Source organism: Sander lucioperca, chromosome 14 (genome assembly GCF_008315115.2).
Source record: "Sander lucioperca isolate FBNREF2018 chromosome 14, SLUC_FBN_1.2, whole genome shotgun sequence".
Classification (NCBI taxonomy): domain Eukaryota; kingdom Metazoa; phylum Chordata; class Actinopteri; order Perciformes; family Percidae; genus Sander; species Sander lucioperca.
The window spans coordinates 19,015,434-19,032,104 of record NC_050186.1 but is presented as its reverse complement, the minus strand read 5'-3'; the positions used below and the strand labels follow the sequence as shown (position 1 = coordinate 19,032,104).

At 39.6% G+C, this 16,671-nt stretch overlaps 1 protein-coding gene across 3 annotated transcripts; it reads right to left on the bottom strand.

The window, feature by feature from the left end:
* Window positions 1-196: 196 nt before the first annotated feature.
* On the bottom strand, window positions 197-15,281 carry cap1 (CAP, adenylate cyclase-associated protein 1 (yeast)). 3 transcript variants are annotated; one of them, XM_031295851.2, is made up of 13 exons: window positions 15,034-15,281; window positions 10,661-10,765; window positions 9,910-10,010; window positions 9,464-9,541; window positions 8,737-8,880; window positions 7,685-7,770; window positions 6,891-6,996; window positions 5,272-5,461; window positions 4,992-5,170; window positions 4,537-4,660; window positions 3,761-3,843; window positions 2,037-2,180; window positions 197-1,013 (listed from the first exon to the last, which is right to left on the bottom strand). In XM_031295851.2, the coding sequence occupies exons 2-13, from the start codon at window positions 10,761-10,763 to the stop codon at window positions 930-932; spliced, it is 1,422 nt and encodes a 473-aa protein (XP_031151711.1). In that variant the 5' UTR covers window positions 10,764-10,765; window positions 15,034-15,281; the 3' UTR covers window positions 197-929. The 3 variants fall into 3 exon arrangements, with proteins under 3 accessions (XP_031151711.1, XP_031151713.1, XP_031151712.1); XM_031295853.2 differs by lacking the exon at window positions 15,034-15,281 and adding an exon at window positions 14,399-14,419; XM_031295852.2 differs by lacking the exon at window positions 15,034-15,281 and adding an exon at window positions 12,950-13,009.
* Window positions 15,282-16,671: the final 1,390 nt, after the last annotated feature.

Sequence of the window (16,671 nt, the reverse complement as noted above, 5' to 3'; positions counted from 1 at the left end):
AGTGCAGACATGAGCGAGTGGAGAGATGCCAATGGTCAGGCTAATATTTTAAGACTATTCAGTAATTAATATCTGTACAGATGATTACAGCAGATATTTTCAATCAAGAGACTGAGGTGGAGCATTTAACAATGATTATACCCTTCAGTATCTCTTCCACTTCATATCAACATCTCTGTGCTCTTTATTGCAAACATTTTCTTACATGCCTCCTTTATATGGAATGTTTTTTACTCGGGAATGTCCTATGTGTGGGGTTTAAGGGAAAGCACATGGAATGATAATTTTCCTAATTTAATTGTTCCAACATCATCTAGATGGGGAGTTTCATGATGTGTGCACAAATTGCTTTTAGTCCTATTTGTGCTCTGAGAGTGCTGACTTTTTATTTTTTATAATATCCACTATGAATGTTAATATTATAATCAACATCGGCTGAGGTGATACGGATGCCATTATCCTCTTTGTTTAACTAGTGCTTCACTAGTGAATTGCATATAATGGAACAAAAACCTATGGGGTCACAAGTTAAAATTCGACATGTTAAATTTTGCTTAGCATTATCCAGATAGATACAAAATATCATACAGAGCATCCCAGCTGTTGGCAAAACTCATGAATGGTTTTTTGAAATGTGCTCACTGGCTTACAGAGAAAACCAATTTGAATGACAAGCCGCTCCCTGCTGATTGGCTGGAGGATTTTGCTCCAGATAAAAGCGAGCAGTCCTCTCATTGGCTGATGGAAGGGACAGCTTAAGCTGTGATTGGCTGACAAGGAAGGACGATATAACACATGAGGTCCAAATCTCAGTCTACAGTGTGAGAGTTAGCTGGTGGGGTGGTTGATCAGTCAGGAAGGCATTTGCACACAAAAAAAATGGGGTGGGGATGGTGTCGAGGAGCGGCCTCCATTTCACATGCTGCTGTCTATCCGGCGATCTCTGTTGCTGTGGTAATGAGCTTGTTTCCGTCCCAGATGGTCTTGAACTGCTCAGGAACAGGCATCTCCGTCTGAGAGGAGAGAAAAGTCATGTTTAAATTACTGTTTTATATTATTGTGCTACATAAAAAAGGATATAACTGGAAAGATTCTACGTTTTTCTTAATGTTAACAAAACTTATGAAAAGACCAAAACCAACAACGTATTCCAATACTTTCGGAATTCCCTATCCTGTTTGTGGCTCTCAGCCCCAAAGACATACATCTTTAATAACAGGCCACAAATATATAGACTCAGTTTAAAAGAAAAGGCTAATTTCCTAAAACAACTAGACACTAGTTTTCAGCAAATGTTGGTCAAACAGGAGGAAATAATGCATTTGATGGGGACTATTTTTAGGGGTGGATTTGGTTCTCTAGTGAGTATTTACCAAGCCCCAGGATCAGCACTGGACTGCGAGGCATTTTTTTGTCACCCAGTTGTGCATCATCATGTGATCATCTCCCCCCCCAGATACAATCACTAGAAAAGGAGCTTGAGTTTGTGAAATTACTTTTTTAATAACGATTACAATTAATTTGATCAATTTCAGTCCAAAATGTGACAAAGGCTAGTAAACATGTATGATTAAATACTTTTATGCCATGACGACGATGTGCGGAGAGCCAACAGACTCTATTGCACATGCTCTATGGGTGCAAAAACCGTGGAGACTACTTCTTATTGCTATAGCAACTTTCATAGGATACAAGTGGCGCTATCCCTAATATATACATAGTATTTACATTAGCACGACTGAGTCAAAACAAGCTACAGTGCAATGTTCATGGTAATGAAGGAACATGTCACCCAGTGCAATGATGTGGCTCAATTGATCTGTTTTTTATCAGTTTTTGGACAACAATGGAGCTCAGTGGCACAGAGGAATAAGCTACATTAGGAAACAAAAACAATTATTGTTAGTCTATCAATCAATTGTTGGTTTTGGGCTTTTCGTGGGATTTGTTGACAAAAAAAAAAAAAAAAAAAAAGATCACCACCAGACTCTTCCTTTGAACAAATTTTCCAATTACCCTCCTGAAAGGATACTCACAAACTCTCCGTCTTTGTTGGGTACCAGGATGTTCATCTCTGAACTTTTGGCGCTGACAATCTCGCAGCTCAGAGAGTCTTTGCTCAGGTAGACATGGCAACCATCGGTCTTGTTGATGGAGATAGTGGGGACCTTACCCAGGACCTGGATACAAAAAGTCAACAAAATACATGTAATAGCTGCTGATTAATGGCATGTTGCTAAGAAAAGTTGGATTTATTTCTGCTGTATCTTCATTTATCTGCACTGAACTACTATCAAGATGTCTTTGAGCAAAAGGACTATCTAAAAACAGTGGAGCTGCTCTGTGGCCTAAAACTAAGCAAACTACTAAGCTTGCTGCGTGTAACTACATGACTATATATAAGCAGGGCGTTTATGAAAATTGCATCAATGTTCAGCAAAATAAAAAAAAAAAAAAAAAAAAAAAAATAAGAGTGACAGGACAGCACAAATCATTGTGCGATATAAAATGCAACAAAGCCAGTGGCCAGCATCCAAATATCAACATTGCACTGCAGTCTGCTGAGAGAGGTACAATTCCAGAGAAATGTAATCCCATCAGCTTGATTCAACATAAAGCAGAATGTGGTGGTGGGGGCAGTCTTAGGCAGTGTCCTCATTTAGGATCCTATTGGCCTGAGGGTAGAAGCTCCTCCTAAGACTCTGTGCTGGCCTGGCGTATCCGCTTCCTTCTACCCGATCTCAACAGGGAGATAAGGCTGTCACCCGGGTGGTTTGGATCTTTGATGATTCTCTTAGCCATATTCTCGTAAAGCCTGGTGTAAATATTCTTTAGGCAGAGTAGGTCACCGCCACCTATTGTGTGTTCAGCCCGAACAAATCACTCAACTGTGTTGTCAGCAAACTTGATAGTGGTGTTGGAGTCGAAAGTGGCTACACAGTCGTGTGTGTACAGGAAGTACAGCTGGAGACTCCAAACACAACATTGGGGTGCTCCGGTGTTGAGGAGGAGGGTAGAAGAGGTGTGTGTCCACCCACCCTCACAACCTGGGGTCTGCCTGTCCGGAAGTCAAGGATCCACACGCACACTGAGGTGGTCCTTGAGCTTTGCGTCACTGCACTGTAACTTTTATCCTCGTATTTCATATCCGTCTTATTCTATTTTAGCCGTTTCCTCCCTGTTCTCCCATACCTTTGTTGTGCTGGCTGGCAGCAGGTTGTGCTTACCAGAGCATGTGTTGGTAAGTTTTACTCCTTTTTCCAAAAAGGAGGGTGTTTATCTTGTGCTTGGGTTTTGTTTGTAATTTAGTTTTTGCCTTTTAATTTACTAACATTGTTGTTCTTGTCTCATTGTAGATCGGCCTCTGCCTGACCGTGGCGACTTCGCTTTTTGTTTCGGTTTTCAACGGCTGTGGAGCATTGCTGCACATTTTCTGTTTGTATTATTAATAAATTGTACTGATCATTTTATAACAAGTGCCTCCCATCCTTCCTTCAGTTATTCTAACATCAATGGTAACTCTCTGCATGATAGGGTCGTAACACCCTCCTGAGGTCATGCTTAGAAAGGGAGATGGGTGTGAGAGGTGCACCCACCCATCCATTAAACTGCTTCAGCTGGTTTTGCTTGTTGGCTGCCGATTGCCTCAAAGCAAGCATACAATTTATAAAGCTCACTTGCTATAGAGGCATCAGCCTTGGGTCTGTTATAGTCTCTTTAAAACAGCATTTTGTTTTACATGGCATGTTTGTTTACACACCTGAATCTTGGCATCCTTACAGTTGATAATCTCTACGATGCCCACGACATCATCAAACACCAGGCCCATTTTATTACAGCCGTCTGATGGAGAGAAACAAACACATATTTAGAGGTCAGAGGTACACATGCCTTGTTAACTGTCAAGAGACGACCTTTGGAAAATAAATACTACCTGTTCCATCACACTGGCCTTTTTGACATTGTATTACCTTTTTGTTTGTTATTATTTGGGGTATTTTCTAGCTAAATGAGCGGGTTGAAATGAGCAACACAATACTTGTACAGAAACAAGGCCAATTAAAGACGGATGCAATTGTTTAAACAAATTAACTGTCAATTTTTTTCCAATATTTAATTATTATATCATAGTCTTAAAATAAATCTTAAGTCAATTTCTCCATACAGTTTACAATAATTGTCAATGAAATAAAATGCAGTCTTTCCATGTGACGGCTTTCTATATTCTGTATAACTCTTAAATATTGTATTTATTTAATCCAAATCAACTGCACTTATTGTCTGACTTTTTGTCAAAAAGGTATAGGTTTTGGAGGATAAGCTGTAGGTTGCAACTTGAATAAAGACAACTATGACTAGATTACTTTGATACTGAAGAAAACTTAAAAATGTGATGATTCTCAGCCAAGTTCTGAAGGTTCAAGTTGAGTCTGTTTTTATTTATGATTTCTAAGCCATTTATTTAAAACTTCTGGCTTAGAAGATTCGGACCAGTAAGTTTAGCTACTTCTAAACATCTAACAGTTTTGTCCTTACCTATAGTGATGGAGTTGATTTTGCCCTTGATCTGCAGGGTGCTCTTGTTGCACTTGTAAGCATAAACCACTTGTTTCAGCTCAGTGCGGTCGATCACCAGGTTCTGCGCTCCCTCTTGGTTCTCCTGCAGAGGGCAAGAAGAGAAAAGAAAAAAAGAGTGAAGAAAATAAAGATGAAGAGTTGATGAGACAATATGATACAGAGTTACTATAAAAAATGCCAGCTAAAAAAAAAAAAAATTCATAAAAAGCCTGACAGCCTGTTGCATGAACAAATTATTCCAGTCAAAAGCCACAAAAACAACACGTCTACCCTTGTAAAGCTGGTCCACTCCTCCTTTCAGTGTCTTTCCTTTTACAGGGATAACAAACTACAAGTTAAAATAAGTTGGATAGGCTGTAATTTGTAACGTTCTAGGTAATCATTAGCGAGAATTGGTGGTAAGAACAACTTACCACTTTCCACTTCTTCCCATCCAGCTCAAACACAGGGGGCAGCTTGCGGGTCGGGGGGGCCGACGCAGCAGGTCGGGGATTGGATGAGGCGAAAGGTTTTGGTCCGGAACGCACTGGAGCCGTACCCCTCAGGTTAGGATTCTTGTGGGTCTTCTGGTCGTCGCTCACATGCTTCAGCCCTGGAGAGGTCAAGGAAAGAGGGAAACGTTAGTAAGTCCTACAGCATACCATGTCTCTGGCTCAGCTCCTCTGATGCAGGTCACTGAGAATGGTCCCCTACCGCTGGTGATGTTCGAACCCTTGTTGATGGCCGCGAACAACGCGTTACGATTGTCAGCACCAGAATCGCCACCGCCACCAGAGGATCCGCTCAAGTCCATGGCGGGAGGAGGAGGTCCAGGGGGAGGTGGGGGAGGACATCCACCAGCAGGAGCACTGGGGGGAGCTGCAGAGGTCGAAGCAACGGCACCCTGAGATTGACAGAAAATTAGGTATGCTGTTAACTGCTGGAAAAGCTGGATGTCTTCAGTACAGAAAGAAAGTAGAAACAAACCTTCTGAGACATGTCTGGGAGTGATTATACAAAATATTATCGGTCACTGAAAGATATGTTAGCTAAAGCAATATATATATGATTCAGAATAGTGTAGTTTTAGGGCGTTTTCACACATACCTCATTTGGTCCGGACTTTCTGACTTTTCAGTTTGATCCGAACCAAAAATACAGGTGTGAAACCTCCCCCGGACCACGGTCCGGATCAAAAGACCAAATTTTGGTCCGATAAAAAGAGATGGTCTCGGTCCGGTTCGTTTATAGTGTGAAAGCATTTTTTGGATGGTTTGGACTTTCGGACCAAATACAAGAAGCTCTGGCAGGCTCTCCTTGTGTTACAAGACCGGGGAAGCTCCTTTAAGGAATAGCTCAGTGCTCAGTGTGTAGGCTACATGAGAGAGTGATGGTGAATGCGCTCAGAGCAGACAGCTGTCGGCTATCAGAGCAGAGAATACATCAGCAGTTTATTTGTTAAGTGGTAGTAAATGTACAGTGTAGGTTTCCGTTTGTCTCTGAATAAATGCTCCAGAAAGAAAGTTCCTGTGTCTTGCTTCTCAACGTCACAACAAAACAAAAAGCCGCGGCAGTAGAGGAGAGCAGCAGTCAGTTCAAAAAACTCCAACACACAGAGAGAGGATACGAGAGGACGGGGAAGCCCGTCAACAAACCAATCAATTATAAGTATTTGGAGACGCAGCTCACGTATGTGATGACAGCAGGACGTAGTTTTGTCACATATAGATCTTTAGTGCGCTTGCATAACTGCAGTGTCAAACCAAAACTTACATTGTATACATTTGATCCTGTAACAAAAACATGAACCTTGGTTCGGACTTTCAGGTGTGAAAACGCCCTTAGTCTACCATTTGCACTTGATTTGAACATTTGATAGAATGTTTCACTACTTAGAGGTTCAAACAAACAAAACCAAAAGCCAGCTTTATTCTTGTTGTTTGCAATCACTTAATCACTAATTTCTCTGATGTAGCTCGTCTACTAGCTTCAGTTTTCAATTTTCACTTTTCATTTCTTCGAAATTTATAAAACATGGTATATTGCAAATATGATGTAAATGAGATTGTCATACGTTTCACATTCTAATTGTTAGTTGAGGAACAGAGTAAAATGTAAGAAAGTTAAAAAAATCCAATTTTGCAATTGGCTCTTCCTGCCAAGAATATACATATGATTATTCATTTGAGCTCTTGAGAGCTGCTTTTAAAATGTTACTCTAACACTTTACTGTAAGTGGGAGTAAGTCGCTTGATAAATATGGTCTTATTTATAGTACTGTTTTTTCTTGTACGTTGGCTCTTTAGAAGAAGTGTTATTGTTATGGGACTCACACTCTTGCTCCAGGTCAGCCCAGTGGTGTGGTGCTCTTTGATGTAGTTTTGCAGCTCAGCCCAGATGGAGAGGTAGGCCTTCACCCAGTCCACATGTGTCTGGTCCCTGTGAGAAGAGATTAAAACAGGGATTCAAATCTTAACTTTTTACCCCCTCTAGCAATTTGTCGTTCTTTTTTTTTTTTGCTGGTCTCTGGGTCTCACAGGAAAACAGACAATGCTTGAGACGTAGAACCGAAACCAAACCAGACATTTACTACTACGTTTTAAATCCACATTAACCACTAAGCCCAGATCTCTACTACTTGAACAGCAACTGTTTTGATCCCATGCCTAGTATTTTTTATACAGCATTCAACTCTGCAGAGTACTCACTGACACATTTGATTAAAAGCGGTTTCTGTGCAACTGATCAGCATAAACAGGCTGATTTTAGTCTCATTAACTTCTACCTTCTAACGTGAATGTAACTCTGCTCACAAAACACAAAAGCTTTGGTCTAAATACAGGAAGTCTGGCAGTAGCATGCGTCAGCGTGTCGTGTGGCAGCGCTGACTCAGTAAAAGTGAACTTTTAAAAAAAAAAGAGCCTGGAGGAAGGAAAGATGTAAGACAGATGGGTTGAGCAAGCTGGTTTGCTGCATATCAAAGCTTATCTGACCATTTTAGTTATTAGACATTACAATATTTTAAAAACAAATGATGCGTAAAAAAAGGAAGCCCACTAGATTGTTGCGTTACATCTCAAATTAGTGTGTGGATAGCTTTACTGCAGAATAATGCAGCTTTACTTACTTTTCCTTGAATTCCTTGAGCACACGGTTGGTGTAGAACATGGCAGCATCCTGCATCTCTTTAACGTAGGGGCATGGCTTTGGAGCCTGGGATGCAAAGAAAAATATAAACAGGAATGCATTCGCGTCTAAACGGAGATTAAATTAAAGTTCAACATTTTGGGAAATATGCTATGATAATTTTCTTTCTTGCCTAGATGAGTATGGAAATGAAAGAAAACAACATTTTGGGAAATACACTCATTTGCTTTCTTGTGGAAGTTTGGGGAGATTAGAAGTACAGAAGTCTGTATGCTAAATATGAAGCTACACCAAAAGGACGGTTATATTAGATTAGCATAAAGACTGGAAGCAGGGGAGGAAAAGCTAGCCTGTGTCTGTTAAAGTAACATTTGCCTTTACACTTGTTTTTGTACAAATGAAAACAAGATGTAGAATGTTAATTAGTGAGCTTTAAAAAAAAAAAAAAAAAAAAAAAAAAAAAAAGGTGCTGGTGGCCAGTTTCTCGTTGGAGGCAGCCAGGCTAGTTGTTTCCCTGTTTGCAGTCTTTAAGCTAAGCTAACCAGCTGTTGGCTCCATCTTTACATTTAGTGTATAAAGATTAGTGCTATCGAGCTTCTCATCTCATTTTCAGCAAGAAAGTGGATACTTGTATGTCCCAAAATGTAGAAGTAATTAATAATAAGAAATTTGCATACTACAGTATAAGCAAGACAGTATATATATATATATATATAGATCTTCAAGACATTTTGGAGTAGGCGTAGAAAGAATAAATGCATCTTATTATGTGTATTTATAAACCGGATGTATTAGTCATAAGGACAAAACAACAGCAAACAAAGAGTTAATCATCTACACTGTAACAGTGAAGCTCTGTTTCTGTGGCCATGTGTCAGCCAACAAACTGTCGCTCAGCAAACAGCGATGACAGAATCAAAGAGTGGCTTGTTTCCAGCCATTATACACTCATTTATCTCCCACACCCACCCACCCACACACACCCACACACACACACTTCTGCCCGTTAACCACTCCCATCCCCAGTCTCACCATGGCGATCCATCCGAGAGCAGGCACGCTCTCGCTCACGGCAGAAAGGTGGTTGAACTGCGGCGAGCTGCGGTTCTGCTCGCGGAACGTCTGCACCTGCTGGATCGCTTTGGACACCGGCTGCAGGAGAGTCGTCAAAACTGCCTGAAAAGGAAGACAAAAGTTTTACAGCTTGAACAAGACTTAAAATATGTCACTCATGATAGAGGCTCAAGTTTTAGATTTTTAGATTCAGGAAACCCTTCTTTCTTCAATCAGGTGACTTTTTGTGTAAACTAAAAAAAAACAAAAAACATCTTGTTACAAAAAAAATAAAAAATAAAAATAAGTTAAATTACAAAGTGATTTTCCTTTAATTTTCAGCATGGCATGTCTCTGACCAAATCTGGATTTATAGTTGAAATGCAAAGCCAGCTAGTTAAAAATGCAACGATAAGGTGATACAACGAGGGGACTGCAAAAACTCTGACCAAAGCCATCTCCGCTGATCTGGTTGCCATGATCTCCACTCAAACTGGAAAAAACACCAAGAACCCAACTATTATTAAGTAATGACGCAATGCAAAGTAAAAGCTACCTGGCTGTGAAAGAGTGAAGGCGCTGCAGGGATAAAAGAAAAGAGGCTAGCATAATGAATTATTCAACTTCCTGAAATTGAGGAATCAATGTCGTTTAGTTAACTGACACAATTAAGGAACTGAGCAATTACGAAGTGTGTTTAACTCACATCAGAGGGCTTCTGGGAGGAAGAGGCTGTTATGAGGAGTATTCTCTGACTGGAGAATGCCTGCTTCATCATGTCTGCCTGAAAGGGAAGAGAGAGGAAAGTTAGTTTAAAATATCTGAACAGAAATGGAAACCGACATCCTGTTTTTGCATACTTTTGTCGTTTGTACTGACAATTACATGTCTAACAAAACAAACAAATGACAAACATGCACAATACACTCAAACAAGATTCAAGTCTCATCAAGTTTTGTAAAAAAAAAAAATTATACCATAAAAAAAAAATAAATAAAAAAAAGTGTAATTTGTAGTTAATATATAAAAACAGACTTAACAGATCATTTTAGTGGTGTGTCAAGTGAGATGACTTGATGTGAATAAATGACAGAACTGACTGTATTTAACTGTCACATTTTTCTATTATTTTGCATCTTAACTGTAACTTACATGTTTCTGGACATCGCCCCCGATCTTCTGGCTAAGAGATAAGTACTGAGCCACGGGACCGCTGACAATCACATCAAAGGCCTCGACGTACGCCGATACAGCTACAGAGAACAAAATCATAACATAAAAATGCTTTTAAACATTTTAAAAAAGGACCATGATATTGTAAAAAAAAAAAAAAAAAAAAAACACCACCACCAACACCACCACCACCACCACCACCAACAACAACAACAACAACAACAACTGGTCAACACAGCAGATAAGTGGAGTGGGTGGAGTTTACAGTTCCCAGCAAATGAATGTTGACATCCAAACAAATTTCTACGCAGCGGTAGCAGTGGTCCTGTAACTGCTTGATGAGGAAGGATAGTCAAATATTTTTATCGTTACAGTGTTGAAAAAAAAGAAAAAAAGAAGATGCTAACTCATTACACTTTAAAGCAAGATAGGAGGCCAGGGGCTAAGGGATGTGTTATCTTTGTTTGTTTATAATGAATGGCTGTGGCAGCAGCACTAATGCAATATTTGCATGGACAGGTTCATATGATTTCTTAACTAACTGTTGTGAAAGAAAAGGCCCAGCCCAAAAGCTCTCTTTAGGATCAGCTTTGATATCTACATGTAAATACTTTATCTGATTAATGCATACTTCAAGTAGACTATCTCACTCAGAGACATGTTCACCAGACATCTTATTTATGATAAATGTAATTCATCTACAGTAAAATAATGATACTTGATCATTTACCTCCCCCAGCAGAATTTCCACCACTGCCTCCAGGGCCTGACATGGACTCCAGGCGACCGACCGCCACCTCCAGCCGCTGCACCAGACTCGCCAACTCAGCCATACCTGTGAGATTGAGAAATCCATTAAGGAAGGTGCAAACAATGGAGAAATTAAGCATGAGCTACAAGCTTTACTGGTTCCTGGTCACACCTTACAGCAGCCAAAGGTCTTTCAAATCCCTTTTTTTTTTTTGGGGAACGGCAACATTGTTATTGTTATCTACAAATCCACAGGCTTCTTCACTTCAAAAAGCTCTTCGTTGTTGTCCCAGTAATTAATCATTAAGACACAGTGGTACTTTTTGTTCTAGCAGTCTTCTAATTGGGGACTGAATTACTCCTGGGACACAAGGTGAAGGCAATTACTGCAATTAAAAATCAGCTCGTTTGGTAGGAAAAACAGCAGTGCTCTGGATCCTGGGCAAGTTTTTTTCCTTTGGTTGATTGTATCCTGCAATCAGATGCCAGGCTGTCCCATATAAAAGGCAACATTTTTAAGAGAAACATGGTGAAGTATATGGTCATCAATCTAAAAACAGGGATCTTACATTGCACACCAGTTTATAGTGAAAGTCATTATCCTACATTACTTGGCCCGCACACACCAAGTCCTCCAAAATTTGAATTAATAGACCCAAAAAATGTAAATTTGCCCTTTTTTGGCCCATAGTTAGTCACTGAATTCTACTTGAGTAATGAAAAAAGAAGAAAAATGGGTGTGTTGGGAAGCAGGTCAGAACTTGCTGAGTAATGGTATGTAGATTGTACACTACAAGTCACTGCTGACACTCTGCAGAGTGAAAACCTGCCCTGTTATCCAAGCTATGTCATTTACTGATGCTTGTATGTTTCACAAGCAGCTAAAGTTTAAACTAAGGAAGCACTTACAGAGCAAAAGAGATGGCTCTTATGATAAATAAAACAGTAGTGCATGTGTGCCGACCATAGACTGTATAAAATATAGACGTAGTCTCTGTGACGTCACCCATAGGCTATTTTCATACCAGGCTGTACACAGGTTTTATTCTGATGTAAAGTTGGGCATTTTAACATGGGGGTTTATGGGGATTGACTCCCTTTTGTAGCCAGCTTCCTGTGGCCACTCGATAAACTGTAACAACATAAACAAGTTTTTGGCACTTCCGCATTGGCTTCATTTTTCAGCACCGGAGGTTGCCACTTGGTGCCAACATGCAAACTGATTATCCTAACTTACCCCTTTAAGTACATGATTAACCAACTTTAATCCAAGTCTAGCACACACACACACCTAATGAAAAAATCTAACATTACATAAGACGACTGCAACCGGACACTGCCTTCACCTGTGTGACTGCCTCCAGTCTCAGGTACTTACACCTGGCTGATGGTGAATAGAGGCACACAGACCACTCTCACTAATGAGTCCACACAACTTAAACCAGCTGTTACAGTGTCACTTACACTACACAGGCACTGAACTAAATCTTAAGATATCTAATGACTGAGAGAACATTTTTGGCTGTGATAGATGAAGGTAGAGGCACATTTTAAGGTACTTTCCTGGTTATCATAAAGTAGGAAAAGGAGCTTTGAGATTGTAGGATTACATAGCTCCAGATTTGAATCAAATTTTTGCTAATTTATTAAACTGTATGTTAGGGAAAGTTCTTGTAGAAAAACAAAGTTTCTTAGAAGAAGTTATAGCCTAAAACAAAAAGAGTATCATTACTAAATCTCAGGTATTATACTAGCACTAGTATCAATAACATTTGAACGATACAGGGATTTATTTAAGTTCAAACCTTAAGGAGATGCAATGTTTTCTCCATGGTTTTATTTATGGCAGGTTGTTAGGCGAGAATTAAGCTATCATATGACTAAACCTTCGACTCATGCCAATATTAATTATGGTGTTACAACCAGTGTAATGGCACCGCCCTTAAAGCACTTGTATGTCTGCCCTAAGGCTGTTAAGTGAAATCATATCAATAGGGCAGCGTATCAGCAGCATTGTATTACTATCACCCAAAAGGTTGCTACAGCAGTAAAAGGTAGCGGTTCCTTGTCACATTTAAAAACAAAACAAATCACTTATGATAGCCAACAGAGTACTACTCTTACAGCAGATGTGCCAGTCACATTTCAAAATGCTTCAACTTCCCTTTTTCTGTCTCACTCATTCAGACAAGTTGTAAATTAATTTCTAACCCTAACCCTTGACCTAAATGCCTAAATATTCAGGGCCACAGCAGCTTTTACGATATACCTGCAGATATCAAGGTTCAACAGTTTCTCTTCCTGGTCCCAGCTGAGAGATGACTCACCAGCAATGCAGAAAGGGAGTGGAGGAATATTTTTTTATTTTTTTTTTTTTTTACTGATAAACTGTTTATAATGACACTAACAAACTCCTTCCGGTTCTGCTACATCAGTTTAGATGCTGGAAAACATTTCCTAAAGTGCACTAAAGTAAAGTGACCACATAAGTTGAAGTAAAGTGCTGCTGACCACCAAGGAAACTCCACTGTCAAGGAAAGAACTTTCCAGGGACGAGAGAGGGCAGATATAGAAATGATTCAATACAGGGAATCATGCCTTTCATAAGATTTTCCTTAGATTTAAGCACTATAAAAATGCATAGCTGGGGCTTAACCACAACTTCAGGAGGAGGAACAAGAGTATATGGCAGCCTTTTTAACTAAGAATTTAAGAAAATGAGTTACATATGCATAAGCTTGGACCATTATAGTTAAAAGGAAAAGCCAGGTGATACTCTATATTTTTCTTCTTCTCCACAAATCTCATAAAAAGGCCAAAACCAACAATGGATTGATGCTACTATCCAGTGCTGTCTGTGTATCCAAATCCACAGCTGATTAAGTCCTGTTAAGTTCATGATAAATGCACCTATTTAGTAATGTTTGCTAAACATTACAGTGCCCAGCTGTTGTAGGAATGTACTGAGCCTTTAAAAAAATGAAGCTACATATTTTAAACTATATATACACTTTTTTGTTGCCTTTTGAAAACTGGCCAAAACAATTTAAATGTATATAATGACAATGTCGTTTCAATCATGAGACTAATAGAAAGATGCATTTACATTACTTATTCTATAGTATAGCTCCTGCTGGTTTTCCTCCAATATGTGAAACCCTGCCAATTATATTCATAGACCTACTTTTGTGGACATATAGGGCACAAATGTTCTGCATAAAGCATCATCAGCATGCAGGGGCAGTGAAGTAGGTTAGGTCCATGTGAGGGTTTCTCTGCCTGTGTGCCAGACGTTTAGACCTAAAGTGAGTGTGTGTAGCCTTGTTTGTCTATTTGCATGGCATAAAACAAAAACACACACCATCTCTTCTTTGTGGCAAGGAAGTAGGCCAAAGCAATGGCGGAGAGCTCTAAACGTCCTAACCAGTCCTACTTCGGTGGGCTCAGGGCTCCAACAAATCAAGTTCAAAGCCGCTGATGTTAATGCGATCACTGGGGTTTCAACCAGACGGCCAAGGATGCTAGCTCGGCTAAAGCTAGCTAGCTAGCAGAGCCGGTGGGTGTAGTGCGGAATTCTGTGTCCCGTCAAGTTTAGTCTACCCCAACCGACAAACAGTTACCTACAATTCAATCATCGATTAAATAGGAGGAGGGGGATGAGACATTTTGAAACCTTGAGTTTGAACAGAGTTAACATATGTTTCCCAAAAGCACTTACTTCTAGTAGACGATTGCTTTATCAATGAGGATTCAGTTTACATTTTACAAAATGTGTCAAAACACCCTCATCGACAATGAGACGAGAGAGCTGGCTAACGTAGCTCCTGACAAACGGTTTCTCTTATATACTGTATGTGTTTGACAAACTCATATAGATATTAAGTTAAGCTAGTTACAGTTGTACGTGTTAGCCTAATTGGTGTCTGTTTTCCCCCCTCCCTGTTGTGGAGTGTGTGCTGTCTTGTTTCGGCATTTCCTGGATTTTTTTCACACACCCCTCCTTGTGTAAGCTAACGTTGCCTCTGCAGAAAAAAAGAAGTTACCACATTTCAGCGAGCCGACGTCACTTATCACAGAAAGAAAGAAGAAGTTAACGAAAGGCTGAAGACATTTTCATATATTTATCAGTTAGAGGACAACCATCAGATTTGCGGCTATCAGCATATAGCAACCTCGGCTAGCCGGGTGTGTTAGCATCACACCGATTTTAATAAATTATTTCTGAATGATTCGATGCAGCGGTACGAAGGAAGCGGCGACGCGCTGTTGTCTATTTCGCTTAATTTTTACGCTATAGCAAACCGTTACATGTGCAACAAAACCACCACATCGCCACAACTGCATTCTGCTTACCTGCTAAACTGGTCAAGCAGTGATTTGGTCCTTAATGTCACCGTGGGAGTGTATAGGCTTGCAGGGCAGACTGGCTTCGTCTTTCTTTCTTCCTGTATGTCGGTGAATTTACCCAGCTGTCACCGCGCAGCGTTTCCGCCCTTGTTCGCGCAACTAATTCCTTTCCCATATAAGGAGTGTGAGGGCAGCAATATAACGGAAAAAAACGCGAAAGAAACAACTGCTTTCCTTCCTCTCATGATATATCCGAAGAAGGCTATGAAGCAGAGCTGTGTCATTATGGCATTCATTTTCCTTAAAAAAAAATACCACATATTGTAGGCCTATATACTGTATCTATCTGCAGACATGTGCAGTTTGCATAATTACTGCAGGGATCATCTCAGTGGTACACGTTTCTTGTGCTCTGTCGAGTTTCAACATGTTTTCTGAGCTGTCCTGGCCTCTGGTGTGAGGATGCATTATGACTACACTCAGTAAACTGGAGTTGCAGTCTTTTTTTCCATGAATGCACTGTTCAAAGAAAGTCACACATTCAGAAAATATGCACATAACAATATCAATTGTGCTTTCCATGCTTAAAATTAAGTTATTCTGCACTGAATTATTATTATTGAGTAAACTGTCACTTTATGCTACTATTAATTGTTTATTCTGTGAAATGTCAGAAAGGCCCATACCAGGGCCCATATTGACATCTTCAAAATACATATTTTCTCCAAACAACAATCTGAAACCCAAATATGCTTAATTCACAATATTTAAAAAAAAAAATGCAGCAAATTCCGTTTTGAGGACAAAACACGTGTTCCTTTAAAAAAATGACGATTTACCAACTATCAAAATTGTTGACAATTAGTTTTCTGTTGTTCGAGTAATCGGTTAATTGACTAATTGTTACAGCTCTACTTTAACTGTTTCATATGCTGTAAACAACGAAAAAGTAAAATTACTTACTAAATTTTACATTTTCTTATATGTTACTTGTGCTATCATCAACATCTGCTGCTTCCGTCTGCTGTAATCATGACGTGAAATCACATAACTATTGCGGCATTCTTCTACTATCAATTGTTAAGAATACCATCATCTCACAAATTGTGTTTATGGAGCAGCAAAGGAAAACCATCAAGGATAATGGGCTTATAAATGTCACAGAGAAAATAAAGTAAGAGGGAGATGTGTAAATATGATGATAGCTCATATCAGGGTAAGTGGATGGTCTCAATTAGTGGGTTAATAGTCAGTGTGTAATGTGCATCCATGTAAGGTGGGTGTTTGGTTGTATACTACACTACCTTTAAAATATAATACAATAAAAAATAATGCCCTTACAGTACAAGAATGATGCATTTGGCATGACATATTAAAGATGGTGCACAAGCATTGAGGTGCAATAACAAACAAAGCATCATCCTATACAGTCCAGGTGACAAGTCATAATTTACATCAATAGTAAAAGAAATACTGTTCTTGACTAGGCTATATCAAACATTACAAAAGCCTTTAAACGCCTTTGGTGAAGTCCTAAAACATTCACAGCAAAATATACACACATTTTAATCTTTCTGTCACATCACTTTGTATTGGCCCATGTATGCTGAGAGGGATAGAAAGGACCCTCTCACTTTGTTTGCA

Excerpts from the sequence above, each read along its gene's own strand:
- cap1 (XM_031295851.2), bottom strand. The coding sequence starts at position 10,763 with ATGGCTGAGTTGGCGAGTCTGGTGCAGCGGCTGGAGGTGGCGGTCGGT. Across the intron at positions 9,542-9,909 it reads GGGGCGATGTCCAGAAACAT|GCAGACATGATGAAGCAGGC; the intron begins GTAAGTTACAGT and ends CTTCCCTTTCAG. Across the intron at positions 3,844-4,536 it reads AATCAACTCCATCACTATAG|ACGGCTGTAATAAAATGGGC; the intron begins GTAAGGACAAAA and ends TCTCTCCATCAG.